Raw genomic sequence first — 16,378 nt, 5'->3', positions numbered from 1 at the left:
TACAGGATTTAGATTTGGGAGGTAAGATTATGTGATAGAGAATATAATTAAAGTAATAAATGTCAATACAAATTTTCCACCGTGGTAGAAAAACAAACATTTCTATGTGTGTGTTTAGAAGTGGATTTATTGTAGTGTAATGAAGCTGGCACCTTCTCCAGCAGTGGCTTAATCCGTTTACTAAGCTCCAATCGCGCTCGGATCTTAAGAGCTCGGAGAATCTGAATGTAAGTTCTGGCAAATGCAAATACAAATAGATTGATGACACGGCAAAATAAAGCTTAATAAAAAATACAGTGCTGGATGTGTACTTCACTAATCCACACAACCTTATAAAATGTTATTATATTGTAATTTACGCCTGGAAAATTATACAAGCCAGACTCAAAACATGTCTCAGTAAGAGCATCACGGCTTTGCTATTTAGCGGCAGTTTCACAAAGGGCATTTAAAAAAAATCTTAAATGTACTTGCAAATGTTTCCATGGCCCTGAACTTTCCTCATCCTTACTAGATTTCTGAGGGGAACTGTCAGTCACGATGGAACATCTTGTATTTGTGGCCTCTTTGTTTGTTTGTTTTTTCTGTTTATCGAGGCAGCGAGGGTCATAAGGGCCCCCTGCTTGGTCTCAACAGGATCTCTACGGCAGGAACGTTGCCATTTGGTCAGTCAAGCATCCATCTGTGGAGCTCTCAGTGGATCAGACATTTGTGGCAGGGTAGATGAAGTGTTTCGGGGTCGTTGATGAGACGTCTCCTACAGCTTGTGCCTTTCTCCCTGGCATCTGCTCAGCTGTCAGTCAAGCTTTCAGAAACCTCAGCTGCCAATCAGCAGTCCCTGAGGCTCCGGCAGACAAGTTTAGGCTGACTCTATCCTTCCAATGGCCCCTGACTGCTCACAAATAAGTGATGCTGCTTCATCATTCTCTGTTTTTTAACTTCCTTTACTTTCTTGGCTGCTTAAAGCAAGACAACAATGACAGAAAGGAGTGAGGGGAGGTCTCATTTACACACCATGTGTCTTAGAGTCATTATCTCTGTACGACTGGCTCTAAAGACGTGTTCACAATCACTGGTAATGCAGTGACAGAAAATAAGCGGAGTGATGTGGATTTATGCATTGACTCTGTGAGATCAGACTTTCAGCTCAATTTTGCTTGAAGTCTATGAGGAATAAAGGGAATAACTCTTTAATGAAACGTTATCGACAGATCCACACAAACCTGCTGAGCCCCTGAGGATATCTAGTATTTTCAGACGATTTAGGTGTTGGCGTTTTGCATTGGACCTAAATTGCCTCTAAAAACAGAAAAAAGTCTTAGTTGCAAATGAAAATTAGCAAATGATCTTAAACTAGATGTGTTTACTTACCTATATTTTTTATATTACAGGAACACAGGCCAGTAACTTCAGTATAATTGAGTTAGTGGGCCATTCTAGTTCTAAACATCTGTAACATCATTTTTACACGTCACAGCCTTCTCACTATACGTTCAGCATAGTTAGTTTTGTACATTTGGGAGTTTTTTCCTAACTTGTGGCCAAACTCCCTCTCTTTTGTCCTCTCCATTTGTTTTCTGTTTGTCTTTCTCCTGATCTCCTGTAGAGGTCACTGAACACCAGTGTTCACTCCTCTAATTCACATTTATCTGAAAAGGGTAGGATGAGTTTGTTTGTTGTTTGCTGGCTCACGCATTATTTTTTTATTTTTCACAATCACACGAGACAACTTCCGTCTTTTTTGTTATAGGTTTGTTTTAAGGGTGGGGGATTTAGTGCCTTGAGCCACTTTGGGACATTAAAAGGCTGCCAAAAACAATCATCGATGTTTATTTGTTTTCAACCTTTTCTTTAATTGCCAGGGAGTACTTCATAATCCTAGTGTTTTGCCCAACCCGCCAGTGTGTGTGTTTGTGTGTGTGTGTGTGTGTGTGTGTGTGGGGCGGGGGGCTGAACTACAACCGTTCTGTAATTACCATGTTTTTTACAGGATATTTTGACATTTGACTCTTTGTAAAATGCCTCACTAGATCATATATCAGTGTCCTTAAACAAGCACGAGATATCTCTTTAGAACAGGTTGTAGTACCTTAGCAACAGTGGGAGATAAATTGTTGGATTAGATTTTAGGGCATGGAGAGCATCTGTGACTGAGGAGAATTTGCCTTCTTTGTGGAGTCTGGATTATCTCAAGTTTTTTTCAGCGCTTACTGTATACACCGTTGGAATTTCGGTTGCTTTTCACTGTCGCCTTTGGCTTCCACACTGGGAGAAAGTGACGTTAGGATTAGAATTTTACACTTTGTTAGTATTGCCTTTTTTTTTTATAGATGACTCAATTTTATAGATACTTTACAGTTTTTTTCCTTAGTTACTGTAGTAATTCCATGTACTGTAAACTTGCATAGCATGTCTGGTATATGGTATGATACCTGTCATTGATCATACTACTTTAATTGACATAATATCTTGAAAATTCTGTCATAATTTTTTCAAACCTGTATAAATGTCTTTGTTCTGATGAGTACAGAGAAAGATATTTAGAAGAATGCTCGCAATTTTCAGTTTTGGGACATCATTCACTCATCATTGTTCCGTCGAACGCAAAATTATATATTTTTAGAATTTAGGAAAACAAACGGTTCTGGAGAACCTTTGACAACCATTTAATTTTTCATACTTTGGCAGCCAATGATGATGTCCCGGTACTGAAATGGCTAACATTTTTCCAAACATCTTTCTCTGTGTTCATCAGAACAAAGTAATTTATACAGGTATGAATTACTTGAGGGTAAGTATATGATGATAGAATTTTCATTTTTGGTCGAACTATCCCTTTAAAGTCTCAGAATATACATTTAAGTACAATGTATTTCATTAAGCCTTTGGATGATATGGCACATAAATTCCTTACAATTATTTTGAATTTATAATTCATTAAAAAAAAATCTTAATAGTAGTTTCAGTTACAATTATTGTTACTGTTAGTATTGCCATTATTTAATGAAAAAATCATATAGATATATGACATACCTACACTTTGAATATAATGATGCAGACAAAAATCGCAGACAATCGCCAAGGACGGTACATCTTATGAAAAATAATTTTGGCATAATTCCATAGATTTTATGTATTTGATAACTCATTGCTTTTTCATAATGTCTCTCCTCTCTATACTAATATCTATGTATTATAAAAATGCTTTCTAACAATACAAAATTGGGAAAAGCAAAATAGAAATCTAACATCATCCTCAGTGGTGTCGTTTAAAAATGTGATGTCATCTGGAGAGATGGGCTACACATGCAAGGAAACAACATGTGAAGCAAGAGTTTGACAGAGTGAGCCCTGTGCTCTTGTTTTGAATGAAAATTAATAAATAGTCAAGAGCATATTAAGAGGATTTGTAATACATGCAGGTGCTCATTTAAATCTCATATAAGTGCTTAAATGCATCAAGATTGCAGGCATTAAAATGCTGAATATGACTCTCTTGATGAAATGTAATCAAGGCCCCTATCCAAACCGTATGGAGTGCTTGTGATCTCTGCCATTATCGCTTAGAATAGATTTCATGGAATACTGCGGCAAATTAATTGCACTAGTTGGTTTAACATTTTAAAGGATGAAAATTAACCCGTCCTCCTATTTCCCCAGGGGATCGACTTTGCGACCTTTACAGGCTACATGTTCTTGGGAATCTGTTTGGTGTTGCTGACCTCCTTTCCTTTCCTGAGAATGCTTTACTGGAACAAGAAACTTTACAACAAGGAATCCAGTGAAATCGTGGGTGAGTGTTCATTAGCCTGCTTCGTTCCTACGCACTAAAACTTAATTTTGGGAACATCTTGAACGTAACCTCAGGTTTGTTTCAAAAGCCACTCACACGTCCTCCTCCGTGGTCTTTCTTGAGTCATGTTCATTTGTTCCTACATACACCATGAATAATTACTTAAATGACCCAGATTTTAACGCGTGAGCAAGTCATATGACGCTGAAGGCATGCTTGACCTTCTCAGTAGATGAATCTGTGGCCTTGATAACAGCAGTCCATCCTACAATGTATCAGAACAGTGTATCTCACAATTAATCCAAAGCTTCGCACACGTGCCCTTTGAGTTCCTGTGCGTGGAACAGGCACAGTCAAGGTTGTCATGGATTATTGTAACCTCAGAAATACATCAATTTATTAACCGCTCCTCCTCCCACAAACACATTGATGCATTTAGTCTCTGTTCACCTCTCTGGTCTTTCGCCTGATATTTCCATTATTCTGAGTTTGTGCTGATAGGTTTAGCACATCGGTATTAAATACATAAATCCCGCTGTAGGTGACCTCTCTTAGCACCTGCAAGCCTCTTTCTTGTCGTTCTGTGCTCAGTCACCGTGGATAGTGATTTAAGGCAATACAATTTTTCTAACAAACGGATCAATTACAGTTTTGAAAGATTTTTTAATATATATTTCAGTTGGTAATATAATCTCAACGGTGCTCTCTGGAAAATAAATCAAAATCAGCTGTATTTTTGTCACTGATCATCGGAGAGATCATTGGGTTCTTGATCTTTGATGTAAATGTAAACTTATTTAATTTTCTGACTGCGTTCTTTTAGACATTCTGGCTTGTATGTTGCACTTCAGGTAGGCCTATCTGACACTGTGCATCCCTTCCTAGAATTGGGTAATGTGGAATTGCATATTTGTGATATTTTGATAGAAAAGGGAACATTTAGCCTGTGTGTGAAGGTGCTAACACAGCTAGAAGGGCCACTAAAGCTGTCATGGACAGAGACAGGTCAATACAATGCTCACTGAGAGAATCATTGCTTCACTTTGTCCTTCACTGAGAGCCCAGGCTTGCTCTGTCTTCCTCTTTTTCATCTCTAACAGGATATGGATGATTCTCCCATTATTTCTTCCATTGCGATCCAAATGTTGTTAAGTATAATAATCGTGTTTACTTTATGAAAGTCTAATTATCTTGCACATTGCTCAAACTCTCACTCCAAAAACTTATGTAATCAGAGTTATATAACATAGCTTAACACTATACATTGAATTAACATTTTAAAGGAACAGTTCTCTAAAAATGGAAATTCTTTCATCATTTACTCAAAATGATGTCTTTCCAAGACAATATTATTTTGTTAACAGAACACATAATGTGATCTACAATACAATACATTACAATACAATACAATACATTAAAACTACCATGAAAGTAATGTATATTTTATTATGCATAATACACTATATTTCATCTTTTTTGAAGTGATACATTTGTCTGAGAATTACCAATTCTTTTTTTTACATTCGTGCCCATTTTATTTAAATTTTATTTTTGTGTGAACTATCTCTTTAAGAATTGCTAATTTAATTGCTTTCAGTGCTTTCACTTGGTTGGTTAGAGAATTTTCATACTTTTTCAGAAAATAATCAGATGCATCTTCGTCCTCCAGTTGTCAACGTCTCTCCACAGATGGCCATTAGCCACCTGAGCAGCTGCTCCCCCCACTCCACAGAGACCATCTCCTCACATCTCTCTGTTCACTTTCCCACCTGAGCTCTCCCTCACACACCTGACAGAATGACAATAGCTCTTTTCACATAAAGCCCTCATTTCAGCCGTCCAAAGGTTCTTGGGGTTCCCTGAGAGGCTTTCACCAAACCCATGAATCGGAATTAGAGGAAACCTCAAAGCCTTTCTCAAACACTGTTTCTTTTCTAAACGTTCTGAGATTTACAGAATGGTTGATCATCCAATTAATGCAAGTTTTCTCTTGACTCTTCCTTTCATTCACTGAAATTGCATGAGAGAGTATGGGAACTGAATATTGATCAGCTCAACAACACAGTGGATTTTAAGATTTAAAGGGTAACAGGGATCATTTACAGTTACTGTTACTTTTATTCATCAAGTGTGGATGTGTTTTAATCTGATAAATTGATGATAGTCCCATACAGAAAAAGTGAGGGAGGAATATTTGTACATTATTTGCTTTTAATGCCCCCTCAGGTTAGGTGAGGTTTCACTCAGTAGAATATGAGGTGTATAGTACAAAATGGAGCAAACACTAAGCATTTAAGGTGTATATTAGATATCACAGGTATTTATTAAAATGATTTGTCAAAAAGGCAAACTATACAGCATACCTATCTACTTGTGAAAAAGCATTGGACATTGTTGCTCCATTTAGAGTTGTATGTGCTAAACCAAAGACTGAACCATGGCTAAATGATACTACTCGTGCTGTGACACATGAGTGCAGGAGAGCTGAAAAAAGAAAGGTTGCAGATATCATATCAAAAAACTGTTAAAGCTGAAAAGTCAAAGTATCTTTCAAATATTATCTCTGCTAATTCTCATAATCCTCGTAATTTGTTCAATACCATAAATGCTGTTGTGAACTCCCCCAAACCATATTACTTTGAGTCTTCTCCAGGGTTGTGCGAAAGTTGTTTCATTAATAAGATTGAGACTGTTAGAGACTGATTTCCCATCTTTCTAATGACACATCAGCCAATCCCATATGCTCTGCTGTTTTTAATCAATTCAAGGGCGTGTCTCTTTCTTCCTTGGAAGACATTATAGCCAAAATTAACCCGTCTACATGATGCACAGACTTTTGTCTGCCTCCTTATTTAAAGAAGGTTTTTGGCACCATTGACCCTAAGATATTAATGATTATAAACAGCAGTTTTGCTACAGGAGTTGTACCCTCATGTTTCAAACATGCAATAGTGGAACCATTGATTAAAAAATAAAATCTGGATACCTCAGTTCTTCCCAACTTCAGACTTATCTCAAAACTCCTGTTTCTTTATAAATTATTGGAGAAAGTTGTTTGTAAGCAGTTTACAACCTTATGTGAAGCCCATTGTAAAAATATGGGAGTTTTATTGGACAGCAATTTTAACGTAGACAAGCAGATTAATTTAGTAATTAAATCTAAATTTTCCGTTAAGGCAAATTTCTAAAGTCAAGTCTTTTTTGACTTTTAACGATTTTGAGAGAGTTATTCATGGTTTATATCGTCCTGACTGGACTATTGCAATAGTCTTTATGTGGGTATTGGTGAGGCTTCCCTCACGCATCTACAGAGGGTGCAAAATGCGGCTACACTATTATTAATTCATTCGCCGCCAGCCTCTTTAAAAAAAAGTTGCCAAAAGTTTTTTACATTTTCACCCAACTTTAATAGCTCACAGTGAATTTTCTGTAAAGAATATATGGACAAAGAATATGTCAAAGGAAAGAACAGAGTCTCAGCTTTTAAACAAAAGATACTGCATTCTTCTTTCTTCATTTGTTCACTCCGTAGATGTGGGTAGGGTTCTTCAAAAATGCATCATTTTGATTAAGCAGTTGAGATAATTACAATTTTTTTTCAAAGATTCCACCCAGATTCCACTCAGAACAATCATTAAAAACCGCTAAAACATATATGTTCTAGCTTCTGGGATTCTGTACTTTTTCCCAGGTGTGTTATTGCGGCACCTGCTGTATAACAGTACAAACACTGATTGCCGTAATAACTTGTCTTCTAAGGGGAAGATTTTTTTCTAAATGACGAGATAACTAGTCAATGGCGGTGAAAGAGTTAACAGGAACGCGTAGGAGAGAACACGTTACACCGATATTGGCCTCCCTCTACTGGCTACCTGTTCGTTTTAGAATTGATTTTAAGATTTTAGTTTTGATTTTTCAAGGCACTAAACGACTTAGCTCCTAAATCAAGAAAATGGCGATAACATGTAATTTTACAGGGAATTTTTTACTGTTTATTTCAGCAGCTGCCAAATGTTTTTGTTTTGTCTTAAGGAATTAATTCTACAGTTTATTTTTTTAAATGCGGTTAAAAACAGTACAATTACAGGAAAAGACAGCACATTTACATTGTGTTTCAATTAATCATGCAAAGTTAATAAATTGACAACACTAGTTAGTGCTCATGGTTAAGGATGTTGGCATCAGCAGAAATACATTTAGTTGTTTAACCCACTAGAACTGTTGTTACAAAAATAGCCAGCTCTAGAGTGCACGTGAATAGTTGTATCTCCCCAAGAGCTTTAATTGAATTAATGCATGTTTTCCTTCTCCGGTTTGAAGATTAAATAGGCAAGAACCTAAAATAACTAGACTGCTCGAAGAAAGCAGGAGGGCATGTTTTATCGGAAGTCTGCCACCCCATTGGTCTTTGCCCACTGTGAGGATTGTGTTCCCTTTGTGGCATCATCAGCATGGAACTAGCACCATCCAAATTGTCCAGTCTTTTCTTCCTTCTTGTGATTATTGGCTTATCGGGTGCATGACACATTTTTGTACTAGGTTTTGTACTAGGTTGATGTGAATGTTCCATGAGAAAAAATGACTTTTCCCCAGGTGCGCATCATGTCTGGAAATCAAGACATCCACCAGGACTGATGGTGACCACTCAATGGCAGTCCAATTTCTAATTCTGTAAAGTCCCCACAGAGCTTCCCTTTTGAAAAATCAAACCTGCTGTGAGGCTGATACAGTTTTTCAGGCCCTCGGCATGATGCATTACTGTGTCGATTGTGATCAGCATGTTTTTCCTGTGTCAATTAGTTTCCGGGAAGCTTGCCTAGCAGCAGTACTGTCACATGGCGAGGAGTCATGCTGGAGGGCTTGTACAACACCCTGACTATTCTATCTGCTCCTTGTTTTTCTTCTTACTTATCTTTTAACTGCCTTGCCTCTACTTTATCCTCTCCCTGTAATATGAAAGATACGGCACACATTAAAGGCAGTTCACTCAGAAATAAAAATCGTATCATCATTTATTCACCATCATGTTGCTCAAAACCTGCATTATAACTTTTCTTTCAACAATAATATCACCCACCAATATGCCATTTCAGACAATTCTGACTGTTTTCCATGAAACAAAACGAGGAAACTCTAAATTGCATTAATAAGAACACAAAAGCATCATAAGGTGACTTTTCATTTCACAGTCTCCAGCATTACTTCTTTTGTGTTCCATGAAAGAATGATTCATACAGGGGTGACTAAATGATGACTGAGTTCTCATTTTATTGTTAAAGTTTTTGCTTGTTTATTTATTTGTCATGTTCCCTTGAATTTAAATTAACACACCGTTCTCTATTTCTACCTATTTTACACACCAGTCCCATAATAAATTCCATGTCAATACATTTTCATATCCCCCATAATCTAACAAATTCTCATCTTTACATAAATGCTAAAGACAGCCCAGACCCTGAACCCCATTATACATATAAAATTTAATTATAACGCTAAATGCTTGTCAAACTCCATTACTCAGCATCGACTACATTTACATGGACATCAGTAATCTAATATTTGCCTTTTTTTGAGTAAGACAATTATTATAAATAAGGTGTTTACATATTAATAATATACCTTTAAAGATCCCGTTTTACATGTTATAGTACATGAATCGAATATACGTCCTTATACGGCATGCGTCATTTTACATCCCCATGCAACTCTATCCAATGTTCCCTCCAAAATGCCTTCCTGCTCTTCAGCCTTCGAGGCACTTCATAATATAAATTTCTTTAAGAATTGTTAACATTATCCTCGTTTCCTATTCGGAAAACGCTTTGAAGCCATGCTCTTTTGTTTGCCGTCTAAAGGTTGAGCCCTACCGTGTTTGTATCCTGTCGCAAAGTACGGCTAAAAGTCCTACATGCTGGAAATAATGCGATTAAGATGTTTACATCTCTATACTGAACTTCGATAATGCAACTAAAATAGGAATACTCCACACTTCACATTCCTCTGTTTACAGAGTATTGTCTTAATCGTGTCAATATTGGAATATTGTTGTAATATACGTGTTCAATTCATGTAAGCTACTAAGATTTTTTTAGAGGAAGCAAAGCATTTTGTAGAAGGTCATTGCCGTTATGTTAAGACTTGTTTTAACGTGATTTGTTTTTAATTGAACAGACATTGTTAAAATGTCAAGTCATCTTTATTTTATTTGTGTATTTGGAAGTAAACTAACCAAGACCAAACTGCATTAATCTTTTATAAAATCTGCTTCTTTGACTGATTTGAAATTCTTATCTTCACATTTGACTTTTATTGTGCTTAACACTTCATCTTGTTTTGGTTTCTGTTGTGTTGCAGAACTGAAGCATGAGATTCTGGTGTGGAGGCAGACAGCCCATCGCATAAACCCAGCCAGCAGAGAAGAGACCGCTGTCAAGTGTCTTCTCATGCAGAAGGTGCTCAATCTGGAAAGCCTTCTGCGTAAGAAGCTCAAGACCTTCCAGAGGTGCCGCCCTCATGTCCAAGCCAATCTTACATTGACTGTGATCTAGAATAGAAGTCACATCTAGCAGTAAATATACAGAACACAAAAATGAGATCAGTGCTGTTTTAGTAGATTTTGCAAGGTCAGCTTCTTTTCTAAATTTACTTAGAGTTTGTGAATGGTTCAAAAGCAGACTTGCTATAGCTTGCCTAATGTACAGTTTATATAAATCTAGAAAGAAATCTAAAAGAAGACAAATATATATTGTGTATATATATAAAAAAAGTTAAATTATTGATGAGAAGGTTAAAATTGATGCAGCTCTCTGAGGGAGTCAATTCTTCACTTGCCTTTTCACCTCGAGACAAAGACAGATGAAATAACCTTATGCATGTATTGTAGGTAAATTAATCCTGTTATAAGGATGTTTAGATATTGTCTCTTGTGAACAAGACAAAGCTGCTGATTAAAAATTGGATTTTATCCACAGCGTACACACCCAAGCAGCATACAAAGGCTTTAATAAACATGCTCATCTTGGGTCACAGAAATGCTCCATTAGCTTTGAAACATATCCATTCGAACACAATGACATGTCGAAACCAACGGTTGCCCTTACACAGAAACCTAGGATGATAAATGAGAAATAATAAACCTGTTGTGAAGTATGTAATGTTCTCAAATGCAATGGCTCTCTGTAATCCTTGGAGCGAGCTAAAATTATACTCCTGCAGAATCATTTGGTTCTCAACAGCAGCCTGTTTTAAATTTTTTATAAGAAATGCTTCTTTTTACAACAGAAATTAGATAATTTATGATTGAGGTTTTGCAGTACATGTGGTTAGCTTTGACGATTGATAGATTCATCACAGAAGTCAATTTATAGTCTCACATGCTGTGGGTACAAATCCTTTGAGGTGACCATGTGAAATCACCAGCCCTACTCATTTGCACGTGTGCATTCTTGCTGAAAGGATGTATTAACGCACTCTGGTTTACTTTTTTATTTATTTTTACAGACAAATATCACAGGAAGACAAAAACTGGGAGTACAATATTCAAGAACTGCAGAAGAAGGTAAAGTAAATAGACAATAGTCTATGTTGTAAATAGACTGAAAGGCCCAACACAGCACTTGTATTTTCATTGGTTCATGTGTTGTATGTACTCCAATTAGGTACTTTAAAGTATCATTTTATCTTTAAATGTCATTTACCAGGATTGCTTAAAGGTCCACGGTATAAAATGTAGCGCCATCTGGTGGTAAGGTTGCAAATTGTAACCAACCGTTCACTCCACAATTCCCCCCTTCCTTTTGAAGCACTACGGTCGGTGGGTGACACAGAACTACATTTACATTTACGCATGTGGCAGACGCTATTATGCAAAGTTACTTACATTGCATGATCCTATACATTTGCTTCTAAGTATGTGTAATCCCCTGTGATTGAATCCACAACCTTGCATTGTTAACGCAATGCTCATACCACTGAGCTAAAGGAACGTTTTAAGAAAGAACTAAGAGGTCCTCACATTTTTGCTTCTTTGCAGAAGGAGATAACGTATTTACGTAAGATGCTCTATAAAGCAGTTTGTCAATTTAGGGCTACTGTAGAAACAACATGGTGTGGACCTGTGGTGTATGTAGATAGAAATAGCTCTTTCAAAGATAAATAAAAACAAAACGCTTCATTACACATCATGCATACACCTCTGAAGACATAGTTATGTATGATATTGCACTTCTGTCAATATATCCTCCAAAGAATTGGACATTTAACCAATATCTCTAACCCCCAAATTTGTTTTTAGAGGGTGTCATAAGGGGTTATTGATTCATCTGTCTCTAAATATATATTTAATGCGTTATTTTACAGCACAGAATAACTGACAAAGTCCTCCTGGTCAAGTGTCTGACTGTCTTGGGCTTGGTCATCTTCATGTTTTTCCTCAACTCCTTTGTTCCAGCAATACATCTGGATCTGGGTAAGTAAGAGGCACAAAAGAGGACACAAATAAACAGGAAGCATCCGTTTCTATTACTGAACTGGTCCTGCTGTTTACACGCATCACTGTATAATTATGATGGCTTGTTTCCTTTCCTTGTTTGAGGAGAGGAAATAAAATACATTGCTATTTTGGACTGAAAATCACAAGCGTCCCAATTCGGAGAAAATATCACATTTTATTTTAGGCTTCATAGAAATCAAAAACAGGGAAAGAATGTTACGCTAATACATTTAGCCACATCCTGACATGAACTAATTGGTGCGTTTATGAATCCATCAATGTGTTGATATTGTAATTGTTTGCAGCTGGGCTATAAACGCTGAAACAAAACAGAGCTATAACAATGGAGTAACATTGAATAAAACCCTTAACTTAATCTTTTGTTTATTATTTCTATTTTTTTCCAGTTTTCTAAACAACCAAACGTTCGTCTTTTTGTCATGTCACACAACTTTGTCTAACTATCTTATTTATGTGTTTATTATGCAGTAAATGAGATCGGCGTTGTATTGCACACTCACGCACAAAAAAATATATTAGATGATTACCGATCTGGTAAGTCCGGTGGCAAATACTGTGCACATAAGGAATATGCACCAACTGTAGCACTAAAACAATAACATCATATTTACATTTAGGCATTTAGCAGACGCTTTTATCTAAAGCAACTAACAAGAATTAAGAAAGCATTAGAACAATCACTGTACATCGGAATTACTATTTTCCTTTGCACTGTAGTGCTGCTTTAAAATGCCCTCAGTGCCTAACTCCTATCAAACCGGGGTCAACCGGCATGGGCAGCAAATGACTGTTATTAGACTTTCATTAGGTTGACACATCATCACTCCATTTGACCTTTGATATTGATTATTTAATCATGGGAGCGGAGACAGTGTGCCTGCCGGAGGCCAGAGATGCAGTCTACTCACAGAGCTCCACATGACGCTCAAACCAAAAGTGCATTTATGACAATTAAGTGATTCTTAATCCCCGAGGCCCGTTTCCCATGCAGAAAAATGACATGATTGCCATCAGACTTACCAGATCGGTAATCATCTAGGAAACATTTTGCACTTTTCTGTATACAACACGTAAGCAACAATTAAAACAAATGCATCTGTGTGTTTTCAAAAACAGACCTTTTTTTTTGAGACCTATCAGATTGCACTGTTTCAGGATGCCATGACAATCATTTAAAGGCATAGACTGCGATAATATAGGAGTTTAAATATGTCTGGTGTCAAAGTGATGGAATTGTCACAAATACAGGCATAGATGCAGCATTAAACAAATGAAAAGTTATATCGCAGCTAATGCCTTTTGTGAAAATTCAGTATTTACAGTCATTGCCATTGTGAGAATCTCATGAAAAAGCAAATTATATTTTGCCAGTTGTGTTGAGCTCAACATGGCGCCCCCAAGAGGCGTCCCACCTCATGTTAAACAAATAATCAATTATTAGGTGGCATATTTGACTGGATTTTTAAACAAGTATTTAACCAAAAGTAGTCTTATCATTTAGGGGTAAAACTTTTTAATGAGGAAAAATGACTGAGTGCACACTTAAGAAATGTATTATCATTAATTTGTGTTATTAATATTCAGCATTTTTGCTTGAAATCTTAAGGGCATTATATATTAATAAAGTAACTCCAGTCAGCACTCGATATGGTCATTTATTTATAAATAAGATAAGATCCGGGCATAATTTATCTCCCGAGCTGCACAAAGCTGGATCACCGAATAATGAATGAGGCAGCAGAGGAGAATTAATCAAAGTGGAAAACATACAACAGCTCATTTCTTCCTGGAACATCCAGGGAGAGACTTTATAAAGATGACACCGGTAGAAACGCATTTGCTTTTAAAATGAACAACATGATGAGGTGTTTGTGTCTCACTCAATGGGCCGAAATGCCAGCAATGTTTGGGGTGTGATGAATGAGCCTCACAGGTTTCCCAACAAACTTTTTTTTAATTGCATAGCTTTCTTTTCTTTGTGCTGTGCACTGGTGGAAGCCCTCAATTCCTCCTCTCTTTTCAGTTGGATGCCGCAGGGGGAACATTGAAGCGGAAAGCAAATCAAAAGCTACTTTTTTGGACTTGCGTTGTGACAAACAGTCCTGTTCCCAGTGTGGAGGATGCTTGAAAAAGATTTTTGCATAAACACATGTGTGCTTAAAAAAAGATGCCAATGACAAAAGTCGTTGTGTTGGGAGCTTAGACGATTAGGATGATGCACAACATACTCTTAAGCAGATGCACTTAAAACACATCGATTTTCTATCACCATTAAAGGCTATATAGAGAGTCACCTTTTAAATGATTTCATCTTCCACTATTCTGAATGTCCTTGCCTTTGTAACAACTATAAAAATATATTATTTGTACATTAATGGCATTTTCAATTAGTCAAATTTTTGTGAGACTTTTTAAACTAAACGATACCTGGACATATCACGGATCTTGTTATAGGACAAAAACACATACAAAGAATTTCAAGCCCTTGTTTATGCAATGTACAAATACTGCCTCCCCCACAATTTCATCTCTATCCTCCATGGCTAAATCTCTCAGTGTCCAGTTCCTGTTATTATTCCTCTGCCTGTCATTAGCTCTTCCTCTTTCCTCATTCCTTATTAAATGATTTCCCAAGAGCCATTTACCTGTGTCATTAAATTTGGCCAGAAGTGGAAGCATGTTGTCACCTTTCCCAATATTCCATTCCATTTTCTACCGCTTATCCGAACTACCTCGGGTCACGGGGAGCCTGTGCCCATCTCAGGAGTCATCGGGCATCAAGGCAGGATACACCCTGGATGGAGTGCCAACCCATCGCAGGGCACACACACTCTCTCATTCACTCACGCACTCACACCCTACGGACAATTTTTTCCAGAGATGCCAATCAACCTACCATGCATGTCTTTGGACCAGGGGAGGAAACCGGAGTACCCGGAGGAAACCCCCGAGGCACGGGGAGAACATGCAAACTCCACACACACAAGTCGGAAGCGGGAATCGAACCCCCAACCCTGGAGGTGTGAGGCGAACGTGCTAACCACTAAGCCACCGTGCCCCCCCTCCTTCCCAATATATAGTGTATATATATATATATGTATATATTTTATCAGTACGTGGAAGCCTTTACTGGCCATTATTTCAAAAGTGTGTGTGTGTGTGTCTCCATGTGAGTGTTTTTGTGCTTAATGTCAGCAGCTATAATAACTGTTTGACCATTTTTCAGGTATCTTCTAATAGAGGTGCTTCACTTATGGACAGAGTCCAGAGCCTCTGGCTGTCTTACAGCAAAATATCTCCCTTGTGCTGGTAGAAATGGGCTGTTTAGATAATTCCTCAGTAATTCACTAGTCAGCCCTGAGTGGTGTGGGCTGGATCTTTTGACATGAAACATTTACGCTTATCTTTAGTAAGTATTAGTTATAGTGTGCGATTCATGAATACAAAGTGTATGCAGGCCACTGCATAAAAGTCTGTCCTGTTAATTTTATTAGATCTATATCTTCTTTATAACAGTTTTTAATCCTACAATTCAGCACAAAAAATCTTGGGCCTATGTTAATAACAAGATGCAGCACTGGTATTACTATGAATGGGGGTCAATATGGCCGGTCTAGTTAAGGAAGTCCAGCCTTCCAGTAAAAGGAGACAATCATCAATCAATAATGACAGGTGATGTCAGGTTTAGTTGTGATTTTAGGGTTTGAGTTGAGGTAAGGTGTTGGTTAGCCAACTCCTAAAGTATTTGCGACTTCTTTTGATGTCAGGTTAGAAATATATATATGTACATACACACGCAGTCTGTGTATTGAAAAATTGTTGTACATACTGGTGACACAAAAAAAGGTAGTGCTGAGTGACACTTAATACCGAAGGTCTAGAAAAATCCACTCAGTGGGCGGGACTCGCTTGACTTCACGTGGATTGACATGTGCGCTGACGTCACGTGCATGCACTCTGTATGTTGTAGGTGCACAGTTGTCCATTTTACGATTTTGGTTCTGACGCATCACCTTTGTAGTTAAATAAATGGATCGGAATATCCAACTTTATTTTTAAGATATGGACATTTT

At 37.3% G+C, this 16,378-nt stretch overlaps 1 protein-coding gene across 1 annotated transcript in view; it reads left to right on the top strand.

Annotated features, from left to right (window-relative positions):
• The window catches only part of oca2 (oculocutaneous albinism II), a 69,215-nt gene that overhangs the window by 27,570 nt on the left and 25,267 nt on the right, over positions 1-16,378 (top strand). Inside the window, exons 15-18 of the mRNA XM_056750871.1 lie at positions 3,661-3,793; positions 10,148-10,295; positions 11,294-11,351; positions 12,152-12,260. Coding sequence (XP_056606849.1) covers positions 3,661-3,793; positions 10,148-10,295; positions 11,294-11,351; positions 12,152-12,260 — 448 coding nt within the window. The remainder of the gene's footprint in view (positions 1-3,660; positions 3,794-10,147; positions 10,296-11,293; positions 11,352-12,151; positions 12,261-16,378) is intronic.

Source organism: Triplophysa dalaica, chromosome 6 (genome assembly GCF_015846415.1).
Source record: "Triplophysa dalaica isolate WHDGS20190420 chromosome 6, ASM1584641v1, whole genome shotgun sequence".
NCBI classification, from domain to species: domain Eukaryota; kingdom Metazoa; phylum Chordata; class Actinopteri; order Cypriniformes; family Nemacheilidae; genus Triplophysa; species Triplophysa dalaica.
Note: the sequence above shows the minus strand (reverse complement) of the source record. Positions and strands in the feature narration are given on the sequence as shown.